Genomic DNA, 21,774 nt, shown 5'->3' with positions numbered 1-21,774 from the left:
TGAGGGTGTTGGGACGGGCTGCTCCTGCTCCACGGCAGGGAGACTGAGTTCAGAAGTTATCCTGAAATCCTGTAGTCACACACAGTCAAAACAGATGAGTTTCAAATTCATGGTAACAGCAGATCTTGCCTCTCTATTACCCTTCAAATGGTTAGCTAGTTAAAAATCTAAAGCTTCAGTAGTGATGACGAAGAATATTCCGGGCACTGGTCATCAACAGTCAGAATATGCCTATTTCTTGTACTAACACTGAAACAGATGGTCCTAATAGGTGCACACTGAAATCATCTCCTCAGCACTTACTTTTTAAGACAACATTTTGATTTTCCCAGTAAGCAATCTCCTGGCAGAGCACCACTCAGATCACAGCTTTTTCCTCACTGACCTCTCTTCTGGAAGGGCCGCAGGAATTTCCTGAGGCACAGACACAGAGGAACAGTGGATTTTCCAGACGTGACTCCAGAAAACACCTTTGCAAGCTGCCACCATTTCCATCTTTACATCAGCCCAAATTAATAGCTTGAGCTGCAGAACAGGCTTCGGCAAATGATTGTAGAATGCAAATCCCTTCTACAGAACCCCAACAATGGAAAAAGCACCCAGGTACAGAAGAGGTAAATTCAAAAATGTGTTTTGATTGGGAACAAACACACACTTTATGTATCAGAGGTAAAAGATTTTATTATCCCATGGATGTTTCCTAAGAGGTAAGAGTTCTACCAGACAAAATATACAAAGCATTTTCTTTCTAGACAACTGCATTCTCACCCTATGAAACAGCAACCACATTAGTTCACCTTAAAGAATCAGGGCTTGTCCTTACAGCTGCGGGGTTGCAGGGAGTTAGCATATTCAATGACCAGTTAATTCATGCAGAATCAGAGGGAAGGGAAAAGGTCTGAGCGCTCACTTGAGTGCAGGCTTAGGAGCCCGGAAACAGAGAGAAATGCAGGGCTTAAATCTACCAGTTTGTGATACTTGCACCAAGCAAACCGATACTCTGACTCTCATCATTCACTCTGCGATGAAAGGCTAGGGCTAATAGCAAGTTGTAGTTGGAAAAACACAGCTGTACTATAAAAGCAAATACTCCGCTGGCAGTGGGAAACTTTCCTCACCGGTCTGCATGAAACACGTGCCATCTGACATCTCACATCCACCTTAAAGCAGGAGATCAGCATCTCCTGCTCTACCTATTAAGATCTAATGTTTATGGTTGACTCTTTTTTTATATAAAAAAATAATAACCTGGGCTTCCAAGGACATACTAATTGCTATTGCATTATGTGATCATTTTAAGGTACTGTTTTGTTTTCATATAATTAGCTCACAGTACTACTAATAGAAGTTTGACTCTCAAATACATTGATTTTTTTTTGGTCCTGCTGAGTTAATGACTGTTCTTGCATTTACTTTATCCTTTCTCTTCCTGAAACAACAAGCTCATTTCAACAGATGAACAAGTCCAGATTTGCTGAAAACCAATTAACAAGAATGTGCCAAGCTGTTCTTTCAAGTCAAAAAACTGCCTGCATTTTAAGAACCTCATTAGTTTTAACTATATTTATGGAACAGAGGGAAGAATATTTAATTACCCTGCAATTTTTCTTTCTGATGATCAATAGAAACACAATTTTGTTCACACAGTTTCTCTGCAGTATATTGATGCACTGAATCTTGCCTTGTATCAACACCTGCTCTCCAGCGGTGCCTACAGATGACACAACACACAGCTGGGCTAGAGGAATTATGATCAAAACAGCTTTCTTCAGAGGAGTCCTATGGGAATATGCTCTCAAAAACAAACAAACAAGCAACAAAAAAAACCCAAGCCACCCTGTTTCTGCAGTTGCCAGTAACTACTGATTCTGCTGCTGATACCAGTTTGCATGCTGGCATGGCACCCATCCACAGACAGATGGGATTCTGACAACTCAGAAAGACAGATCTATGTGAACAAAACTCATCTTCCAGGCAGGAGCAGGTCTGGAGAGGTGAGCTGAAAATAAAGCGCCCAGCTCCATCAGCAGCCCATAGATGGGACATCAGATATGAGCTTTGGCAGCATGTATCAAAGGCTCACCTCTATTTACTCAGGCAATACGGCAGCAAATGAGCTCAGGAGCCACAAGCAGACACCACTTGCTTGTTATACTGAAGGCTGAGGGAGGGTAGCCTGGCTGATTCCAGGCATGCCACTCCAATTCAGCCAGAAGCTAGACACAGAAACAATGCATACGGGCTGCTTCCACTGTTTGAAAACTTGGCCTTCATTGGGACAACAAACTGTGAGCATCACAGTTCAGTGTGGGCAGAAACCCTCCTTCTGCTGAGCTTTCCAAATCACCCTCTTTGTAACTTCACATCTAATTTTAAGTCCATCTGATGACATACTCTGTCATTACATCAGCATCAGAATGGTAATTCTCCTCCTGTAGTATACCTTCTACCCCAACCTCACAACAGTGCCAGCATGAAACTGCTCAGACAGGAGAAGAGCACCCATTTCCAGCATCCCACTTGTTGGCCATCCCTTCTACCCAAAACCTGCTCCTCAAACAGATCCCCACCCTGTGGGGAGGAAGAGGCTGTATCCGCTCCAACACCATCTGTGACTGCTGCATAAATTTAAGCCCAGCAAAACATCTCAGTAAAGAGAAAAGAGAACAGAATCAACTGCGAGGCCACGACAGACCCGAGGCTTTAGAGTTGCACAAGCAGGAGAGGGAGTAAAGAAATAAGACAGATTGCCAAGTCTAAAAAGAGGGCTGAGAGCATGTGTGTGCAAGCAAAGCCATGGAAGGTTACAGCTGGACAGGGGCTTCATGACTTTTTGCAGATAACAGTTTCAACCACAAAAGTGTTTTCAAAGTGACGAATACGGTGGCAGTCCCCAGCCTCACGTCGACTGATACCTGCAAGGGATTAAAAGAGAGAAAGACAAGGACAAAATTCAACCAGCATTCATTTATAAGAGCTGCATCAAGTCAGGGAAGGAAAGCAGAAGGGATGCAATTGCTGAACGCTGAGATGCAGGAACAACACAGCCCATACAGAACATGGCATAATTTCATCTTAGGAAGAACAGCACCATTGCCCGGCCCTGGTTCTGCAGTAAGCATGAGCTGGGGAGCTACAGGGGAGCAGCTGGCTTCAGCTGACAGCACCTCAGTGTTATCTCTGAGACCAGAAATCCTCACAAAACCAGCAGAAACTATAGGCTGGTACAGAGCCAATGTGGGCTTAAAATCATCACCTGCTGGCTGTTTGAATCAGCACACACATTGATGCTGCCAAAGCCTCAGCCTCTCTGGAGAACAGCAGCTGTTCCCCATGTCTCTGTGCTGCAGGAGCTCATCTCTGGGCAGCAGCACCAGGCAGATACGGCCTGGCTGTGCCCTGCTGACAAACAGGGCCATGCCAGGGCTGCAGCTCTGCACAGGGCTATGGGGGCTGCTCTGGGAAAGCAGCACATACAGCCCCGTACAGCTTCCAGATACCCTCAGCACCAAGCATCCCACCGAGGGAACCAAACCAAGAATAGGCTCATGTTTCAGATAAGGCTTGAAAATAAACAGATAACTTGCTGAAACAGATTAATGTTATTATTATTGCAGCAACATTAGCATTTGTGTATAAAATACATACTGGTTTTTTTTCATGAAATCAGTTTAAGGTAGTCTAATCTTCTCTCCTCAAAACTGTTTTCATATTATTAGGAACTTAATTTAAGGCAATTTGCAGATTTAATCTGCTCTGAATAGCTGCCACTGTCCGCATTAAGGAAATTTTCTGAACAGTTCCCAATAGCCCAGCTATTAGTTCAGCCCCGGGAGTCCATGTGCAATGAACTGCAGGCTCCTGCAAGTATTTGTATTAATGTTTTAGCCCAACAGGTGCGACAACAGAAACACTGGCAGCAGCCAGCACCCATTTGCAGTGATGTTTGGGGTTCAGCTGAATGAGGCGGGAAACACCTCCAGAGCTCTGTGTGATTCCACCTGCAGGGAACCCCCCCTTCTTACCCCCCACCTCGCCCTGAGGCTGTTACAGCAGAAATAAGGGCTGGGATGCAGGGGCAGCTGAGCACTGCGAGGCTCTTACGTCTCCTGGTGCTCCTCCGCTTCAGCCTGTAGGTCTCCTTGCCGCTGCACAGGCGGTAGATGAAGGAGCCGAGCTGCTCCATGTCGCTGATGTGCTCAGTGGCAATCATCTCCTCCTGGATGATGTACGTCTGAGGCAGGTATGTCCCTTTCTGAAATGACAGTTTCCACCAAAATAAGGCATGACCAGTGCGGTGATCTCTTATTAAGGAGAGGTGCTGCTAGGAGAGAGCCACCGGGGACTGGAAAAAATGGGAGAGAGGAAATGGAGGAACTGGGAGTATCCCGGGGATGGAGGCCACTGCTCCTGCCGCAGGAAGCTGCTCAGCAGTGAGGAATCCAGCTTGGAGGGGCCTGAAGGCTACCTGGGCGATGAGCAGCCATGCTACAAGCACAGTTTGGATTGGAGGCACTTCTAACCAGACTGGATGCTTACTAGGCCATGAAGCAGAGCTTCATTTCTGGTGCCTTTTGCCTAAGGTACGTCAAAGAAATAAAAGAATCGGCAGATTCTGCAAGAGGGAGCAATATGAGACGAAAAGGCAAGCAACAGCAGCAGTTTCAAACTTCACCTCTTCAATTTCCACCATAGGACTGGTTATCTCCACAGAGATGTACCTGGAAACACACTGCATTAAGTCAGCTCCGTGCTGCCGGGCTGGCGGAGCCTCTCGGATCGATACAGCTCTCTTTTAATGGTGCAGCACAAGACTATTAGCAGAAGCCTGTATTACCCTGTATTACACTGACACAACTGTTCTGCAAGAAATTCAATTACTGATTCTCAGTGGGGGAGCACAGGAGAGGGCACACGATATGTGCAGTTACAGGCATGAGTCCTCATGTTAACACAGGGGACTGGGCTCAGGATCTGGCACAGCCTTGGCACGGCTTACAGGCACACACACAGGCAATCCAGTCCTTTCATTGTTTTAAACTTAAACAGCTGTGGGAGCTGAGATAATCAGGATTTCTTGCTCCTCCATCATGGGACTGCACAACAAATGATACCATCAATTCTCTGCCAACAGTTTTAAGAAAACTAGAGCTTCCAGCATCTCCACTGGGAAATTAATCGGGTTCTACAAAAGATGTGGATCATCCATCATTTAACCGGGTCATCTCCAGCTTCCTGCGACTGCACGCTGGGAGCATCCTTCCATCCTTTACTCTAAGGTACTCATGTAGCTCTGCTCACCGAACTGTCACACAAAGCCAGACATAAATTTGCAAGAAGCAGCATAGGTGCCCTTTGCAGGCAAAGCACTCAGACAGGGAGGCCCGGTAAGGCATACAGCAGGCTGAGATCTGGGCTGGGCACAGCCATACCTAAAGGCTGCAGAGACCACGAGCAGGCAGCAGGCTGAAGAAAGGGCAAAAGCTTCACTGAGTGCCTGTGCCACCAGAAAAAGCAGTTACAATTACTTGCTGCACTGAGGTTTGGCGCTAGAAGTAGGGCTGAAGCCACCGAACACCTTCAAAACTCAACCTGCAGCTGGAAATCAGTCTCATTCATGAGAAACTTGACTGGATTGAGAGGAGAAAAGCAAGGACTAGCAAGGAGTACTTCAGAGAAGGGCACACTTCTGGGCAGCCTGCTCTACTGTCTCATGGTGAGAGACTTCTGTGAGCGGTAAGACCAAGCTAAGCACTCGAAAACGATGTCCCCAAGGTGCACATTAAAACCTGCACAGACAGACTGGACACTTATCCATCCCAATAATCATGAAGTTATTTAAACTCACGTCTGCTTTGTACGCTCTTTAAAGAATTGAGATCATAATAGTCATAAAACCATCTTAACTACATTTTTATTTCCCTTTAAATTCCATTTCCGATAAAGTATAATTTCCACTCCCTGTGATTTTATACCTGTTATTTGAGGACGTGACCAGCATCTCCACTCTGCCAGTGTTTTAATGAGGCTCTGCCGTCAGCCTGCGCAATCCTCTCCTTTCCATTTCCCCTGCTGTGGGGACTGGTCACCTGCCACAGTGCCTGGTTTGGAGTGAGTTGTACATAAACGTGTGTTGTAGCCCAGCAGGGCTCCCAGCACAGCAAACAGATGGTCGCAGTGGATGAGATTGCAAGGAGTGCTGGGAAACAAGCTGGGAGATTGACAAGGACCAGAGGTCAGGCATCTCTCAGGGCACAACTTTTCACCTCTCAGCTTAACCCCACAAAGTTCATCACATTGCAGGGAATTATATTGGGTTTTTTTTGCTTTTAAACAGGCCCTTATGGAAGAGAGTAAGAAAGCCAGACTAAATGCTTTGCTTCACCTTCTGCAGCCTTAAAAATCCTGTTGTTTTTTTTTTTCCTGCTGTTAAGATTTAATAGTGCTCTATTTTAAGGTTGTTTTCAGTCACTGCAATACATCAGCATGAGCCTCTGAACTGAACAAAACTGCCAGTACTAAACCCAATTAATGCCTGTTGTGAGCAAAACTGCATTAGATCAAAAGCTGCATTTCAGCCCTCAGCATGGCAGGGGGAGCAGCCCCAGATCACACCCCAAAGAGGTAAAAGCAGAGGGCCCAGTACTCCCCATGGGGCACTGACAGCTCTGCAAAAGTAAAATGCAGCAGCAAGAGCAAAAGGAAGGCTTTTTTTTCCCCCCCGTTGGTTCCCAACTCTCAGTAAACACCTGGGGAAAGGGATCCGCTGCTTTTGTGTGCAGCCCCAGTCAGGTTCATCTGTCATGTCTGCATTACTGTGCTGCCTGCAATGTGATTGTTCCATCTGCAACCCACAGAGGCTTTGCTATCCACGAAAACTCAGCTCTGTCAGGTCCAAGGCTCGCTTTTACAGACACCATTTTCTGTTTCTGCTTCCCAAGAGCCCAGAAAAGCATACAAAATAAAGCAGGACTGCAGCCATACCTTCACATTAACCAGCAGCTCCCAGAGGTTGCGTGGAGGCATCACGATAGTGGTGTTCAGCTCAATGACGTAGCATTTATCCAGCGTTATGTCATGATAAGCTGTTAGACCCTGTGTTCCAAGCAGAGAAATTAACAAATTGAGCCCTTCTCAATGAAACATGGCTGTAAATGTGGGTGAAAGGAGGCCGAGCAGGGCAGGAAAGAAGTACTGTTCAGCAAACCAGAAGCACTGCAGACTGAAGCAACCTCAGTCCACTCTAAGGAACACACAAGGAGCAGGTTGGAAAAGCTCAGACATGGCCCTGAGAGGGAAGACATCTCAAAAATGAGATCACTGTGCAGATATGGGACAACAGCAACAGTGCTATGCTCTCAAAGAACCCAAGAGCCCCTTACTCGCTGGAAATCATGGATGATATCCGCAGGGTCGCTCCCTCCAAACTGGGGCACCGGGACATTGATTTGCTCATAGTTGTCCTCGATGTAAATCTTGACATCTTCGTGCAGTTCCAGCTGCCCCTTGAACGGCGAATACAGCGAGTCTTCATAAAGGACGCCGCAGTGAAACACGCTCTCGCGGGGAAGCTGTGGGAATGAGATCCAGCTGGAGGCACAACACACATACATCCCACACCCCATTAACAACTACAGCCAACACAGGAGAAACTGGGTAAAAATACCCTTTTTGAACAGGCGTTTGGCACATATGTCAAGCTCAGCCTGTTGGCTAGAGGATGCTCTTGACGAAGGCAGTTCAAAACACCCCTGTGAAACAACCCCTCCTCCCTTCCTGCTGGTCAGATCCAAGGGAAACAAAGGATGCCCCGTGGGATTTCACAGAGGGTCAGCAGAAAGGTAAACTGTCTGTGGGTTCTTATGTTTTGTAGCTGGGCTGTTCCACAGACATAGCTTACAGTACTTGCGTTTTTCTCCATAAGGCATACAGGCTTGGAGCAAGCAAAGCATCACTTCTAAAGGTACTCATAGCTTGCATGTGGCAGATGCAGCAGGACAAAAACTGGAGCCGCTGCTCTCCTGCAGTCCAGAGGCACGAAGTTGTTTGCACAAAAATCCCTGTACCTGGGCCCACTGGATTACCACCAGTGTGTGGGAGAGCTGAGCAGCCCTACGGTTGTCATGGGATTTCCAGATCAGATGTATGAGAGCACAAGTAACAAATAATTGATGCACCCGAAAACAAGGACTGCAAATTAATTTGACAGCATAAGCATGTACGGAGCAATGAGAGTCTAAAAAGACACTGCTGAGTGGATAAGTGCTGGCTGAACAGCAGAACGAGGTATTCAGTGCAAATTGATGACTGAAGTTTCTTGGCGAAGCACTCAGCAAGCCACAGAGCACAGCAATTTCCTCCTTAAAATGGGGCTGTGTTATGTCTCCCTCCCCAAGCTTTGACCCAATGCTGCTTAAATCCACAGCGCTGCTGTTCCAGTGCATTCACCAGGCAGAGCTCTGCAAAGCCTACATGGAAGAAAAGGTGCTGAATTTAACAGAGGATGTAGGCCCATCTGTCATTTCATCTCCAGCTTGCTTTGCTTGCTTTATTAATAGCAGCATCTATTTTTGTTGTGCTCACAGAGTTTCTCTGCGCTACAGCCTAAAAAACCCATTGCAAAATGCTGCTTTGCCTTGCCTGTACCCCCTGCTCTCTTCAGGGCTTGCTGAAGCCCTGCAACCAGCAAAGCTTTGAAAACTGGTTGACCACTGACAGCGGTAACATCGGGTTCACAAGGCTGAACTTGCGGGTCATATTTTCAAAGAGTTAAAAAAAGAAAACAAACACAAAACAAAACACGAGAGGGGAAGAGGAGGATGTCTGGAAGAGCCTTCCTGATGGTCAGGACAGAGGCGAGCCTGAGCCCAGCACTTCAGACATGCCCCATCTGCATGGCCCACAGTTACCAGCTCCAAAATCCCCACTGTGCAAAGCAACAAGCAGGAGCACAAATCAAAGGCTCGATGCAGTTTGCTTTGCTGCTCCAGATTGAGGAGCCAACCGTCCTTCCCAGCTGACCCATACCTGCGTGATGAAGAAGTATCTGTAGACATACATTGATGCAAAGACCAAGCCAAGGAGCAGCACGAGGAGACCCATGGTCAGGTAGCACACCCCGCTGAGCGATGACCTGCGGCCCTGCACCACGGGAGCCTGCTCCTCCTGTGAGGCAAGAGCGAGAGCATCAGCCAGCTGCTGCCAAAGGGACCAGAAAATCAACAATATATCATTTAAAGGTTACACACGAGCTCGGGGCGTGAGACTGAAGAATAGAGGCATGATCCTGCAACTTGACTTCACATCTGAATGCCTTTTGGCCAGGGTGAAACCCCAAGGCTCCCAACCAGCTTTGTGGAGCCGCAACTGCAGCACACATCCAGCAGAAATTAATCTGTATGCATTTCCCCTTCATCCCAGCTTTGGAGGACCTGCAGCACACTGCCAGCTCCTTGTGCTGAAGGATTGGCATTTAATCAACTTGTTGCCACTCCTCCAGCAAACAAAGCAAGCTGAAAAATAAAGCATTTGAAGTTCATCTCCTCTCTCCCCTTCCCCTCCTCCTACAGATGAGGGGCGGCAATGGTGACAAGCCACAAAGAAAAGAAAATCGCAATTCTGCACAAGTTAAAGGTTCTCTGACATGAACAGCTCCAATGAGAGTCATGCTGTACGTCAAGTGTTCCACGAGACACATTTCCTCAGGTACCTGTCATTGCAGAAGCAGTGCAGCCAGTGGGGGTGGAAATGAACACAAAGCTCTGCTGCTGCTGACACCGAGGAATGGCTGGAAAAACGGTTAACGCTCCGCAAGCAAATGTCATCCTAAAGGTGCTGGGCTCCCGTGCTGGTAACACACCACCCAAGCTCTGCATTTGGGAGGAGGTGGGGAAGATGCTCAGTGCTTTGCCCTTGGGGAAGCTGTGATACACCAGGAAAAGCTGGAAAAATAACACTGCAAAGCCTAACAGAGGAAGGAAAAGCTCAACAGCCACTTTCCTGATGGAGTGGCAATGAAGGAGGTGAGGTTAACAATGGTGTTGGGCAGGAACAATTAACTCCAGCCCTGTGGTATATTATGTACAAACCAGCAGCTCAAACCTTCACCGAGATGCAGATCTCCTCTTCCTTCCACATGTGAAGGCCACCAAACCTTGTCACTAGGAACAAACTGCAATTTAGAAACTACCCCTGTGCAACCTGTGGGAAAGGCACGGCTTGCTCTTTCTCACTATAGAAGGCATCCATGTCTCAAGGAGAGCCCCTGCTCACCTGGCGTTGTGCTGCAGGCACTTCATCCCACTGGGCGAAGCAGAGGCAGCTCCAGCACAACCTGGATCCCTAGATGAGCTGAGTCAGCTCCAGTGTGCAGGCACGATCCTTTTGCAGATGCTCTACACAGTGCCTGGCAGCAGGCAAGGCTGTGGAGTATAAAAAGGAACTCCTTTTCTTGGATAGCACAGGATATTCCTTATGCTTCAGCACCATGCCTGCTCACAGGGAGGGCGCAGGAACAGAGCGCGGGTGGAGGTACCCAGCTGAGAGGAGAAGTTATGCTACAGAGCGTCTGGTAGAGGAGTCTTCAAATCAGCCTGGGGGGTAAAAAAGCCCTAATTCCGTCTGGGAATTTTCTTAAGAATTTCCAGGCTTTCTGAGGACACGGTGAAGGGAAACTGCTCTGCTGCAGAGATGGGGTTGGGAAGGGTCTGAGCCACCAGGCCAGCAGTGGTTCCAGCACTCTGTGCTCAGAGAAGGAGAGAGCCCGTGAGCAAAGGCTGCCAGCTGCCTTTGGCTCCCCAGTGCCAGCAGTTGGCTTGCAGCACACCTTGCTCTTCCCCAGCCTGCACGCAGACCTCGCATCCACACCAGCAACTTTCTTAAAGCAAGGTCAGTGCAGACTCCACCCCTGGGACTGTTGTGTCTTTCTGAAGAACTTACCCTTTAAAAATACATATACAGAAGTCCTTGCAGGTCCTTGGCCGTTGGAAACACACCCCAGTGCGAGCTGCTAGCCATAACCCAATGAGCTGCCATCTTTCAGATGTCTTACCAGCACAGTCTAACCTTATGAAAAATAGATCTTCGCTTCAATCTCTCTTCCTGACCGGCGTCTTGCTGGAGATGACAAAGTGCAGAAATGAAAGGTGCTGTGTCCTGCCTCGCTCCCCATGATTCACAGCACTCCTCAGCAAAGCCAGGCTCAGCGCGTGCCCTTTTCCTGCTTCTTCAGCTTTTGAAGCAGCTCTGCCTGCCTCCCTTCGTCAGCTGCTGCCAGGAGATCAAAACAGCACAGCGGCTCCTCCAGGAACACAGCTCAGGGCAGGCAGCTCCTCAGAGCTTATCAGTTTTCTCTACTCCATTTCCTTCTGAATGACATCTAATTACACAGGTAGAGAAACACCACAGCCATCGCTTTGCTCAAAGTCTTCTCTCCTCCGGCTGCTCTGAGATTTGAGATATTCTCCCTCCGTATTTATGTAACTTGCTATGGGTGCATAAGCACATACATCCTTAACAATAATGTAATATCCAGCTACAGCCAGATCTGCTCATGCACATCTTGCTGATTAAAAGATACATTTGTTGAGCTCTCCATCAACCATTTTTCCTGCGTTTATGAAACACAAAGGTTTCAAATCTTTCATTTTAGACATCACAGGGCCTATGAGGAGGGGGCACAGCTTGGCAAGTGCCTAAGTGCACAGCTCCAACGGCACAGGAGCTTGGGGCCACTAAAAATAGATGCGATTTTGATGACTGACAAGTAAGGAGAGAAATGATACAGAGTAAATACTCAAAGGGATGCAGTTTTGAGAGCAGCTCTAGCTGAAAGGCAGTAAAACACGTCAGCCATCTCCAGGAGGTGCTTGTTGTCTGCGCTCTTGATGTGAAGGATGCACCGATGCAATTACAGCCACTGCCACAGGCAGCCCTGCCTTCCTCTCCTAAGGAAGCAGGATCAAAATGTAAGAAACTCACATCAGAAAACCTAATTGATCTTGCTGCATATTTACTTTTGGCAACCAAAAGCAAAGATGGGAAAGGGAGAATAATTTCAAGGCCTATATCTTGAGCATATGAAGTGCCATATTGCTTGTAAAAATCAAATACTGCTTTACAGAACATGAAGACCTGAAGCAACAAAAGACCCAGATTGGATGGGACCATGGGCAGCCTGATCTGGTATTAAATGGGGAGGTTGGTGGCCCTGCATGTGGCAGGGGGGTTGGAGATTCATGATCCTTGAGGTCCCTTCCAACCCTGGCCATTCTGTGATTCTGTAAACAATACCCCCATTGACTTCACCTGCAAAAAAGCACAGTTGGCAGCTGGTCACCATGGTGTTGACAAAGGGCTGTAGGCTGGTACTGAGCAAGCCCTGCTGGACTTGGCTTTGAGCACCTCCAAGCGATCCCACCAAAGCCACCACCCTGGGGCAGGACAGGACGGCCCTTCCAGACTGATGACCATTCCTATGACTTTAGATCAGGAAAGAAAATCATGTGTGCATGCACGCATATATATACACACACATACATATATATATGGCACATGGTTTCCAAGGCAACAGAAGTTGTGTGCCATACTTGAGCGGTGCTCATGCAGGGCCACGGAGCAGCACTTCCACAGGGAGAACAGCCGACGGCTTTTGGACCCAGAGATGCCTGGGAGCCAAAAAGGAGGGCTGTAATTAAGAGACTATCACAGCTGAAGGCAAAAGGTTGCCACAAATGAATCTAATCGCATCTTTAAGCGACAGGGCCGCACGTGACTAGGAACAAAGCCACCTGCCTCGGGAGTCGCTTTGCAGCACTGCGAATTAGAATATCAAAAACAACCGCCGGCTAATTAAAAACCACAGCCTTGTTGCTACCTGACAAAGCCAGCAGGATGTTAGAAAAGCAGCCTAGCATATGAGAACTCCTGGGCGCTCGGCGGTCTTCCCTTCCCTCGCCCCAACCAGCAAGAGGGACACAAACCTCCTCTTTCCTCCCTGTCCCATCTCAGTTTTGAAGCTAGGGGCCATTTCTTCTCCCTCTTTGCACAGGGATGAGGAATGCGTTTCTATATATTTTATTTCTCTTGGCAGAGGTGCAACAGCTTCCAGCTGGAGGCTTTCCAGCCTCCCCCTTCTATTTCCTGGGAGTAAAACCACTCAGGGCATTAGCAGAGCCAACCAAGCCTGCTGCAGAAATAAGGCTGTCCTTACAGAGCACATAGCTGGAGGGCTGTGTGTCCCATGGAACAGACAGGAACAGAAATATGTTAAGCTGCACAGTTGCTCCAATACAAAATACACTGCCCAGTGATTACCTCTTCTTCCTGCAGCAGCATAGGAAAACCCTGTCAGAGTCAGCCCTGCTTGAAAATTCATCGCAAAGAGACAGTATGTAGTTTAGCAAACAGCAAAAGAGAGGAGACTCTTCTCTGTTTTACTGTTCTATGTGAGGTCAGCATGGGGCCACAGCTGCAGGACAGCTCTGCAAAGCAAATCCAGAGGATGGGTTAAGCAAACAAGCAGAAGCACAGACCCTACCACACTGTCCTCCCTTGTAGGCATGTAAATGCCACACGTGACCCGGGAAGAAAACACCAGCTCACAAGTGAAAATGCCTTTTCCCTCCCCCACAACGTTTGTTGGCTTTCTGTGTTTTTCATAGAATCACAGAATGGCCTGGGTTGAAAAGGACCACAATGATCATCTCGTTTCAACCCCCACTCCCAGTTTTTCCCATGCCCAAAGCTCCTTCCACACACAGTGCTACAGAGGCCCAGGTCCTCCTGCACCTTCCTCCTATGCTTCTCCAGCAGATTTCAGGTTTCCACATCTGCAGCTCTGCAGTCCACATCTCTGGGGTGAAGGAGAGCCACGTGGTTCCAAATTCAGCCTCATTTGTACTGTATCTGCTAGAATTGGCCATTCCCTCTCAATCTCCCCTTCCAGTTTTAGTCAGATCCCTTGTCATGTTCAGCTGGAATATGAAATATTAATGCCTGGAGTCCAGTGTGAGACCCAGGTCCTGTATCTGACTGGAGCAGACCCTGGAGGAGTCCTGAGGTGTTTTTACCAGTTCAGTTCAGACCATTTCCTCCCTTCCAAGCACCCCCAAGGCAGCATCCCTGCAGCCCATACACCAGAGCAGCCAGGGACAACCAGAGGCACCAGAAGGCACACTGGGGCAGAGAGGAGACTGAGAAACCCCACAGATGGTGGCACCGTGAAGCTCTTCCCCTCGTTTCTTATCATTCACCCCTCGTGAAGCAGAAGACTTTAATGAAACCCGATGAATCACAAATGCACAGAGTGTACATCCCAGAGCCATTAAAGGCATGGCAGATATATGCATTTCCATTCCAGACTCTAAATCTGGAGTTCAATTAAAACTCACTGAATGCTATTATGCATCTGAGAAGATATTTTCCAACGAATACAACAAATGATGTTACTGACTGCACAGCCTCAGACTGCCTTCTGCCTGAGGAAGATGCTGCATCCCCCAGCTTCTGCTAACAACAAGATTCTTTCTTTTATAAGCCCTTAACAAGTTGCTATTGCCTCAAACTCACATTAATTTTCTGACTGAAGTTAACTTGTATGTTCTTTTCAATTACCCAAGCTGCACAGCAGATGAACACAAGGCTCATCACGTGCCAGCTTGCTGTCAGGAGCCCTTGCCTACCGTTCTCTGGGACACAGCACTACTGCAGCCATCTTCCACTTGCACATCTCTGCATGTACCAAGCACCTGCCAAAATTCACAGTCTGCAGAAGCTGCTGCTGAATCATTTCCCAGCTCTGGCTCCTATCGCTGGGATTGAAGTTGCAGGATCAAAGAGAAAAGGAATGCAGAGCATCTAGTTTGCCTGTCACCAATGCGATTTTGCTGCAAGGCAGCTAGAGCAGGAGACACAGACAGGAACTGTTGGCATGGCAAGAGAGCCAGGCTGGAGGTTTTTTGGGCAGCACACCCCTCGGTCCAAATGTGTACCAGCTACACCTAGAAAGCCATTACAGAAGAATCCAGCATCACAAATAACCTGAAAAATAGCTTCAGGAATAGGCCACCCATAGGTGGGCATGCTCCCTGACAACCCCTGTCCCCAGCTCACCTCCACCCAACTCCTGCTCTCCTGTCACTTACACTGTCTCCCTCGCCTGCCCTTCTGCTGGAATAAAGGAATCATTAGAGTCTTCATTTTAAACAAACTTTTCAAAGTTTCTTTGTAGACCCTGTGGACTTAAGAGAACAACACAGTGCTCCCCAGGAGGCAGGAGGCAAAGAACAAAACCCACAGTATTGGGTCAGGCACAGCGGGGATGGGTGGATGGTTGGACCAGGTGATTTCATGGTCTCTTCCAACCTTAGCGATTCTGCAATTCAAGTGTTTGCTGCTTAAGCCAATTTCCTCCATCTGTCACAACCTGAATCAGGGTAACTTTGCTTGCAGGGATCTGGCAGTACTCATGATGGAAGCACGCTTCTGCTACCTTTACTTCCCGTGTTAGTACCATTAACCCTGTTCTCACTCTGCTCATCAGAAGCAGCCAGGTCCTGAGTCCACAGCATTGCTCCCATCACAGGGAGTGAGCTGGGGGCAGCACCACAGTCTGGTGTGAGCCCTGCTCCCAGGGCAGGAAGAAGCCTACTGCTGCTTCTCTCCTAATCACTACAAAAACGCAGTCAGCCAGGCTCCCCATTGCAGGTTCTGGGATGGCTTCTGTGAGCTGGATTAATATCAGACCGAGCGCTCAGACACTGACAGTGCAGTTAGGAGAGCTGCGAGCATGCCAGCTCGTGACGTGGGAGATCACAGGGGTGTCCTCATGAGCTGAGCGACCCTCTGGGGAGCTCCCTGTAGGAGGGAACGCCTTGAGGAGCCGCGGGAACGGAGCAGACCCACAGCTCCCCATAGGGTTTGGGTCAGGGAGATATTGGGTTTCAATAAGTGGTCAGACTGCACACACAGCTCCGTGCATTTCAGAATGCAGAAGCACATTTGGCCTCCTGCATCAGCCAGGGCTGCCCCAGGCTCCAACTACAGGGACCCGCTGCCCTCCACCAGCCCTTGCCCAGCCCAACAAATTTGGCTTCTGTGCGTCAACTGGGACTGCAGAACAGCTGAAAGAAGCTATGCGTGCTCTCATCCTTAGCTTTTCATCTTGCCCAACAGCTCTGCTCATCTCCACGCCAGCCCTGAGCCTTATAAGATGTCACACGCTGAAACCTGACCGCCACTGCCAAACCCCAAACCACATTCCCCACAGTAACAACCCCGACCAAAGGATGTGCTCGGGTGCTTCGGGTCCACACTGCCAACGGATCACGTAGGAGTGCACGTACAGGACTGCACGTATCCCGCCCCGTCCCTTCCCCACCTCCCCAAACTTCCAACCCTTTGGCACGCAGGCCGATATCCGCACATCCCGACGCTTTCAGGGCAGCCCTTCCAGCGGCCGCGAGCTCCGAGCACAGACCGGACCTCACCGAAGTTCGCTTCGCTCGCCGCTCACGAAGCGCCGCAAAGAGGAGGGCGAAGAGCCCCTCGGGGGTCCCCGGCCCGCAGCCCCCGCCCGCCCCGCACTCACGGCGCCCGCGGGCAGCAGCACGGCGCCCGCCGCCCCATCGCCCCCCGCCGCCTTCTCCTTCTCCTGCTCCGGCTTGAGCGCCGCGGCCGGCTGCTGGACGCCGATCTTCACCATGGCTCCGCGCCGCCGCCGCCGCCGCCGGTACCGCCCCGGGGAGGCGCCGCTCCGCCCGCAGCCCCGCCGCGCTCCCGCCCCGCCGGAGGTCCGCCGTCACCCGGGGGGCGCCGCGTCCGTGCCCGGTCCGAGGAGCGCGCGGAGCGGAGCAAACGCTGACAGCTTTGTGAAGACAAGAAAATGAGAGGGAAAAAAGGACCAACACATTGAGGAAACCCTCTCAGCCTCCGTAGGCAGTGAGGAAAGCTGCACGCTGCCGGTGGTAAAACACAGCAATACCGGTACGTTGATTTCATCCACTTAAACACGGTATTTATTGATAAAAAAGTCATTACGAGCGTTTTCTTCCGATCCAGAAAGATTCATTGTGCGACTGAGTGCTTTACATCACGTTACGAACCCAAGCCCTTGATAAACGAGCGCCAAATTTTGTTTGCAAAAGGCACCTTCGGCAACGATTCAGAGTTGACTCACAACGACCGCACACAGTGCTGACTTGCCATCGTTTGGAGCGTGGGGCTGCGCAGCCCTCCAGCATCCCACTGCGTGGTAACTGCAAGCTTCACCCTGCACTGAGAGGATTTCCAAAGCAGCAGCTGACTGCAGGAGCTCAGACAGCACAGCACTCAACCAGCAGGAGCATCACAGCCACATCCAAACATCTCACACTGACCATGCAAGAGGAGAGGTTCCCAACTGCAGTAATAATGGTCATCCCAAATGGTGGTGTTGGATAGAGCCAGGAAGCACCCAGAACAGGAGCAGAGGGTCAGAAATCCCTTTGCCCCGCTCCACACCACCTGCTGCTGGTCCTGCTCTCTGCTATAGTCTGGGCCTGCCCTTGGTCAGGCTGCTCTGGCTCTGCTCTTCCTGGCACATGGCTATCAGTACAAGAAATGCACAGAGCATCCCACTCTCACCACGGAGAAGAGATAGAAATACAACAAAGTAAAAGCAGTGTGAAAGCTCTCAGTACATCTGGATAAGCAGCATAAAAAGCTTGATGCACAGCTCTTTAGCTTAAAGTCAATAGATGGAGAAAATCAGGTTTTTCTCTTCCCATTTATGGCCACTTGTGTCTTCCAAATGGAAAGCAGCATTGATCAAACATGCCAGACTGTCATCAGGCTGTGTGTCGGGGGCATTCTACTCACAGCTTACACCAGAAGCATTATTCTCCATAGGGAAGCCCCAGCTGATGGCCCGCTGCCCTGCGTTGATGGAAGCATGCACAAGTGCCCCAAACAACACACCAGTCCAGTGTTTGTGAATAGAACTGGAATACCCCAAACAAAACTGGCAGCACTGGTGGGGAGGCAAATTATTATCCAAACCACAGAATCATAGGGTGGTTTGGGTTGGAAGGGACCTTTCAGATCATCTAGTTCCAAGCCCCCTGCTACAGGCAGGAGCTCCATGGACTTCAGCTGGTCACTGATGTAGATGGCTGAACCTCCTCCCCTTCTGCCCTGCCTGTTTTTCCTCAAGAATTTATACCCATCTATTCCTATGCTCCAATCACGAGAGCCACCCCTCCACATCTCAGTGATGCCAATGACATCACAGCCCTGTAGGCACACGCACACCTGCAGCTACTCTTGCTCGTTCCCCATGCTCCATGCATTAGTGTACAGGCAGTTGAGTTGGGCTGCCATCGGGGCTGATTTACCAATTGGAGTTCCCTTATCCTGCACTTTAGGTGCTGCCTTACTGGCCTGTGATCCTCCTCCAGGCCCAGGGCATCCATTACCATCATCGGCCTCAAAGTGGGATGGTTTGAGGATCCCCTCTCCCAGCAACTAATTTAAAGCCTTCCTGATTAAATTGGAAATCCAAAATTTATATTTAAAAAATGTATAGGAAGACATCCAAGTGTTTATTAAATGAGTCAAAATCAAAGCCTAAACACTTTAAGCATCTTTATTTACTTAAAGTATTTAGTGACAGTCACAGCCACCTCCTGATTTCAATTACACAGCTGGATAAATGGCTTCCTTTGCAAGCATTACAAAAGAAAAACCACCCTACTTGTCATATGCCAAGTATGGCTAAAAGAATCCTTCAGTAGGAAATGTGCTCCAGCTGTTGGCCCGTTAGCCTTAGAGGATGAGCACTATAATGAACCCAAAGTTTCTGAGCAGTACAGCTTAGCAGTGGTGACTCTCACCTCACAGTAGAGAACCAACATGGAATTTATAACACTCCTCGGTCAAATCTCCTGTCTTTCCATTGTTAATCAAGCACATTTCACTTTAGAGCTGCCACCTTACTGACTTCATTACAGCCATCTGATATTTTATTAGACCTTGATAACAGAGTCTCCGTCGCTTGCATGTAATTAAGTTGAATCCCAGGAACAGTTTACTTGACTGATCTTTCATTAAGCATAGCAGCATGACAGTACTTCTGAAGTAATGGATCAGTGGCAATTTTATAAACCTTCATTACAGAAACTGTCTGCTGCCTTGTCTCTTTTCACATTTCAAGAGTGTGCCACTTCATGTAGAAAAAAAATATCAAATGATTAAAGAGGGAGCATAAGAAAACTGCCTTAATCCACACTAGGCCAGCCAGACTTGGCTGTTTCTGGCTGCATCTATTTCAGAATCCAACCCACTGTGCTAATGGTCCATAACTGTATCAGGCTGGGAGAAAATGTGAATTTTGGAGTCATTCTGCTTTCCCACTGCAGTTCCAGTCAGGGATTGTACTGGATAGCATGCTGTAAAAATGAACACAGCTTTCATTTTCCCTTCCTTTGCCACACTGCTAAGATATCAGCTGGGCAGAAAGCACAAAGGTTGGGCTAAAAAAAGGAAATAATCACTCTTAAAGGAAGATACCACAAAAGGGGAAGATGCACTGATGGATTTTACTACTCTTTGTACAATCTACTTCTAGTTACCCCAAATAATTGCAGAGGCAAAGCAATTACCTGCAGCCAGAGGCAGAGAATCAATGCACCAGTTTCCATGGAAAGTTACAGTGCTCATCTGTAGCCAAGCAGATTCACTGCCATTCGTGGGAGGGCACGCTGCACCCAGCTGGGGATGCACGTCTGCCCCTATCACAGCTCTCACAGATCGAGTCTTTTGTTCCCTCTCTCCTCTTCTTGGAGACAAAACCGCTGGTTAGGCAGCAGCAGGACACTGGGCCACCGAGGAAGGTGAAAGGAAATGTATGACCATTATGTACTTCACAATAAGAGGTGAGTAATTTTCTCCTAATAGTAAGAATTATCCTAGATTAGTCTCACTCCTGGAAATGGGCAGGCTCCTGCTCCCTCAGATGTACCTCCTTCATAAATTGCAGTCTACAAGAAGTTAATGCTTATCATTCACCAGTCATTATCTAAAAATAAAAAATAAAAAGTAGGTACATTTTTAAAAGGATGCACAATTGATTTGACATGAACCACAATAAATCAGCCGTTTGGTGGTGGCCAGAGCCAGGATGCTTGTTAACATTTGGTTGTTTACTGTCCGTCAAAAAAAAATCCTAATAGGTATAAGAGAAAAAAGATGGGGGTTGGGGGTGAGAAAGGAAGAGAAGAGGTGGCATGGCACAGCACTCCAGCCTCAAGTCTGAGGAAGCCCAGGAAGCAGGAAGGCTCTATTTCTTACCTTTACATCAGAATGCAAGCGTTAACACAAAGATTGCAAAAGCAATGGAAATGGAGTGCAGAGGAGATGCTGGTTTAAGAGGACAAAAGACGTGAAAGATCTTCAGGAAGTGGAAAAGCACGGGGCAGGGTCTTCTCTTCAAGCAACAAGCTGAACCAAAGCATGCTTCTGCCAGGGACCTGCGAGCAAAGAGAGCAGAAAGGAGTCCTGGGAGGCTGGCTGCAACAGCATATGGACCAATATCACAAAGCCAGCAGACCTGTCGGATCTGACAGGTGGGCAAGTGCTCCTTTGTGAGGAGCTCAGCCATGTAGCAGCCACCAGACATCACACGCAGTCACTCAGTACGGATGCAGTGTAACACCAGTGCTGGATGCAGGCAGCGAAGCACCACTGACTCCAGTTCCTATGGTGTCAAGTGCCTGCTCCAAGCAAATGTGCCTGCAACTACAGTCCCGAGTGCAACACATTTTAGTCAGCTACAGAAGGGCTGGGTACTTTCAAGAGGTGGGTCAGCAGCCCCCAGCTTTCACCAACTCCTGCTCATGAATCAAGCAAGTACAACACTGTGAGCAAAAGCCACCCTACCTGCCAGCCTCAGTACGAGTCTCTGCCACATTGCTTGCCTGCAAACTGCAGCCTCAAAGCCAGCTAGGACAACAGCAGGCAGCTCTCCTTTTGTGACATGAGCTGAGCCACAACTTACCACAAGCCAAAGAAATGCTCCCAGCCCTCCACCGAGCCGACCAGATGCATAGAGCTCAGGTGGAGCTCAGATTGGTTTCACTGAGCATTAGACACGCACAGCGGTCTGATCCAACCGAATCCTGTTCTCTTCTTCTTATCTCTCAGTTTTCTTCTTTCAAGCCAGCAGCCAAACGAGCCAGAGCAGTATCACTATCCTCTGTTTCCACTGCAGGGCTTGCTAGGAGTGAGTGAGCGTGCTCAGCCTGGGTAAAACAACACGCTGAAGAGAATGGAGCATGACACTGAACATCACCACCAGTCCTCCAGAAGACAGCAGGCAGGGAAAGAGGCAAGAAGAGGAGGTCTCTCTCCGGGACCTTGGCTGCTGAAGGCTCAGAGATAAATGCTGGGGTGTTTTGTGACAGCCACGTCCTCTGAAATGACTCTGCTCTGTCTCTTCAAGTAGCAGATCGTGATGAACATCTCAGGGCTTTATGTTACATGCTTGGAAAATTACCATTATCTTAAACCCAAGAGGGATGAAGTATCACAGAACACTGGAATGCTATCAATAATCCTTAGGAGATGGAAATTTCAATATTGACAGTCTGGAGTACTGAGCAAGAAAGAGCCAGAATCTCCTTTCATACCTGTTTGCCTCTTGTGTATTTACTTAAATTTGTGTCCAGTGCAGGGTCATTGCCCAAAGCACAGCAGACACCCTTGTATTTATATGCACTTTTTTTTTTACCCTGATTCCTT

At 48.6% G+C, this 21,774-nt stretch overlaps 1 protein-coding gene across 5 annotated transcripts; it reads right to left on the bottom strand.

The window, feature by feature from the left end:
• Positions 1-661: 661 nt before the first annotated feature.
• On the bottom strand, positions 662-16,347 carry ITM2C (integral membrane protein 2C). Of its 5 annotated transcripts, none has more exons than XM_042820953.1 (6): positions 9,710-16,347; positions 9,028-9,165; positions 7,383-7,571; positions 6,985-7,095; positions 4,105-4,255; positions 662-2,915 (listed from the first exon to the last, which is right to left on the bottom strand). In XM_042820953.1, the coding sequence occupies exons 2-6, from the start codon at positions 9,100-9,102 to the stop codon at positions 2,824-2,826; spliced, it is 618 nt and encodes a 205-aa protein (XP_042676887.1). In that variant the 5' UTR covers positions 9,103-9,165; positions 9,710-16,347; the 3' UTR covers positions 662-2,823. The 5 variants fall into 5 exon arrangements, with proteins under 5 accessions (XP_042676887.1, XP_042676888.1, XP_042676889.1 ...); XM_042820954.1 differs by having other exon boundaries at positions 9,028-9,869; positions 10,273-16,347; XM_042820955.1 differs by having other exon boundaries at positions 10,273-16,347.
• Positions 16,348-21,774: the final 5,427 nt, after the last annotated feature.

This window comes from Centrocercus urophasianus, unplaced genomic scaffold, assembly GCF_019232065.1.
Source record: "Centrocercus urophasianus isolate 14NV4802_14NV808 unplaced genomic scaffold, USGS_Curo_1.0 seq_19, whole genome shotgun sequence".
Lineage (NCBI taxonomy): Eukaryota > Metazoa > Chordata > Aves > Galliformes > Phasianidae > Centrocercus > Centrocercus urophasianus.
The sequence above is the reverse complement of the archived record's forward strand: the minus strand, read 5'-3'. Positions and strand labels throughout refer to the sequence as shown.

Bases quoted from the DNA above. Each gene is read 5' to 3' on its own strand.
- ITM2C (XM_042820952.1), bottom strand. From the start codon at position 9,102: ATGGGTCTCCTCGTGCTGCTCCTTGGCTTGGTCTTTGCATCAATGTAT. The intron at 7,572-9,027 runs GTATGGGTCAGC...TCATTCCCACAG, and splicing joins GATACTTCTTCATCACGCAG to CTTCCCCGCGAGAGCGTGTT. The intron at 7,096-7,382 runs GTAAGGGGCTCT...CTTGGAACACAG, and splicing joins TCATCCATGATTTCCAGCGA to GGTCTAACAGCTTATCATGA.